We start from the raw sequence: 2,400 nt of genomic DNA, 5'->3' as shown, positions 1-2,400 counted from the left end.
TTTTTAACAGTTGTTTTAAATCTCATTTTACTTTTTCAAAGTCAATTCACTGTCTTTAAGTTCTGATACTTCCCATAAGCCACACATCTTTAAGTGAGTATGGATTTTCCATCACACTGACTCTAAAAGGGACTTCATTCAAGAACAGACAATGAAGTATGATGATTGCCTCATGAAAATTCATAGCCCCTGGTCTGGGTACCATGATGCTTTTACATCTATATCCTTAGTCACTTCATGAAAATGATGGAAAGTAAGAGATGTGATTTGACTGGAGGTAAGAGGAAACCATGCAGTTCATATCTTCAGGCCTGTCCAGAGAGATGATGAGGATTGCAATTTTATCTCCAAGTTCTTGCTTTGCAACTGTGATTTGAGTGGTTGTGGTTGAGAAAAGTCAAGCTAGAACACAATTAGTTACTGCTCTTTCCCACTCTCCTCAGTAATTTCCCAATCCCCTCTTTAATCTCCTGGGTTCGTACCCCATAGACAATGGGGTTGAGAGCTGCAGGAATTACATGGTGTAGGACATTAAGTAAGACGGGGATATCAGGGGAAATTTTTTTCTTGGAAATATGGGTAAAAACAAAAACCAGAAGGATGGTGCTGAAGAAAAGGATGAGAATGAAGTGAGAGCCACATGTGCTCAGAGCTTTGGCAGCTGCCCCTTTTGCCTTGAGTCTAAGAACGGCTCTTAGAATGAAGGTATAGGAGAGGAAGATGAGGATGAGGTCAGAGCCCAGAAGAGTCCAGGCCACAATTAACTGGTATATTTTGTTAAGGACAACGTTATCACAGGAGAGCTTGGACACAGAGAGGTTGGCACAGATACAGTTCTCAATTATATTTTTTCCACAATAATGGAGCCGGGCAGAGAGGATGGGAATGAACATAGTAAGAAATGCATTCCTGGCCAAAATAAAAATAGCAGCCTTAGCTACAAATTGGTCAGTGATGATGGATGGGTACCTCAGTGGGTGGCAGATGGCTACATAGCGGTCATAGGCCATGACCATGAATGTGCAGGACTCCATGCCGAGACAGCAATTCATGATGTACATCTGGAGGAAGCAGGCATAGAAGCTGATGGACTTGAGGTCAAACCAGAAGATGGCCAGGACCTTGGGGATGACGGTGAGGCAGAGTGCAATGTCCAAAAGGGAGAGGAGGCTGAGTAAGTAGTACATGGGCTCGTGCAGAGAGGCCTCCAGCCAGACAGTGATCAAGAGGGTGGCATTGGCTCCCATGGCCAGGAAGAAGAGGAGGCTGAGGGGCAGAGACAGCCAGTGCTGCCAGCTGGGGGACCTGACAAAGCAATTCAGGATAAAGTCCGAGACTTCGACAGAGAGGTAGCTGCTGTTATAAGGTAGCATCAGCAGTGACTTTAGTAATGCAGATGTCTTTGAGTAACTAAAGAAGAGAGGAGTTAACCTATCATAGACTCTGATGACTATGTACTTAGCTTATAAAATCTATGAGGGTAACACCCACCCCACCACCCTTTTCCTAGCACAAATTTTTTTTGGCACATGAGAGGTGATTAATAGACATTTGTTGAATATACAATATAGTGTTTCCTCATCTTTGTTCTTTCGTCTGTATTTCATCTTACAGTTTCTCTTGCATGAATGCATATTTTCAGTTTGATTGCCCGGTTAATATTAAATGAATCAAAAACTATTTAAGTATCAAATTTTATTTAAATGAAACACACAAAATCAAAGGCTGGAAAAACATTTTGGTTTAAATTTTATAAGGTACAGGAATGTATTCCAAGAGCTTGATGGGATCCACTATTAAGATCCTAAGGATGTAAATGATGATAGTATCCAGTGTCAAGATGAACTGGAGTACTTAGAGCTAATTTCCCACTGAAGATATATACAACTCACTTTTATGATTATGTCTGTATCTAATCTCTTTTTATTAATACCTAGTTCCCTACTCATACATATATCTAAACCTAATTTATACCTCTACCTATGCCTATATTTATATTTGAAAGTCTTGGAGACACCCATGAGCTGGTCAAAAAGTGAATTATCAGGCTAAGGATTGAGTGAAATTGAAACATTAAAATCAAATATTGATGTTGGCTTTCAACGTGAGGGCAGTTGTAGCACTCCATGAACTTAAGCACCCATCTCCAATACCTAGGGGAGCTCAAAATCTAAAATTCAGGGACAGAAGGTAAATCTAGGCTCAAGCAGGTGGAGAATGTAGTAGGAGATCCCCTACTATTTAGATAGGGCTTTACAAAACTGCATCCTGAATAAAAAGGCATACGCTAGAAATAAGCCCATTTCTTCATCTTTATCCTTCATTCCCACCTGGGACTTCCTATAAAACTGACTACCTCAAAGCTTCTAATATGGGGGAAATAGTCTCCATAAGTACTGA

The 2,400-nt window shown here is 40.6% G+C and overlaps 1 protein-coding gene across 1 annotated transcript; it reads right to left on the bottom strand.

Annotated features, from left to right (window-relative positions):
- Positions 1 to 413: 413 nt before the first annotated feature.
- LOC116864907 (olfactory receptor 56A3-like) lies at positions 414 to 1,373 on the bottom strand. Its single transcript, XM_032852718.1, has one exon. It carries the CDS (start codon positions 1,371 to 1,373, stop codon positions 414 to 416), a length of 960 nt encoding a protein of 319 aa, XP_032708609.1.
- Between the last annotated feature and the right edge of the window lie 1,027 nt (positions 1,374 to 2,400).

Source organism: Lontra canadensis, unplaced genomic scaffold (assembly GCF_010015895.1).
Source record: "Lontra canadensis isolate GAN:19392208 unplaced genomic scaffold, GSC_riverotter_1.0 scaffold7, whole genome shotgun sequence".
Lineage (NCBI taxonomy): Eukaryota > Metazoa > Chordata > Mammalia > Carnivora > Mustelidae > Lontra > Lontra canadensis.
Note: the sequence above shows the minus strand (reverse complement) of the source record. Positions and strands in the feature narration are given on the sequence as shown.

What these genes read in the sequence shown, in the direction of transcription:
- LOC116864907 (XM_032852718.1), bottom strand. Translation starts at nt 1,373, where the DNA reads ATGCTACCTTATAACAGCAGCTACCTCTCTGTCGAAGTCTCGGACTTT.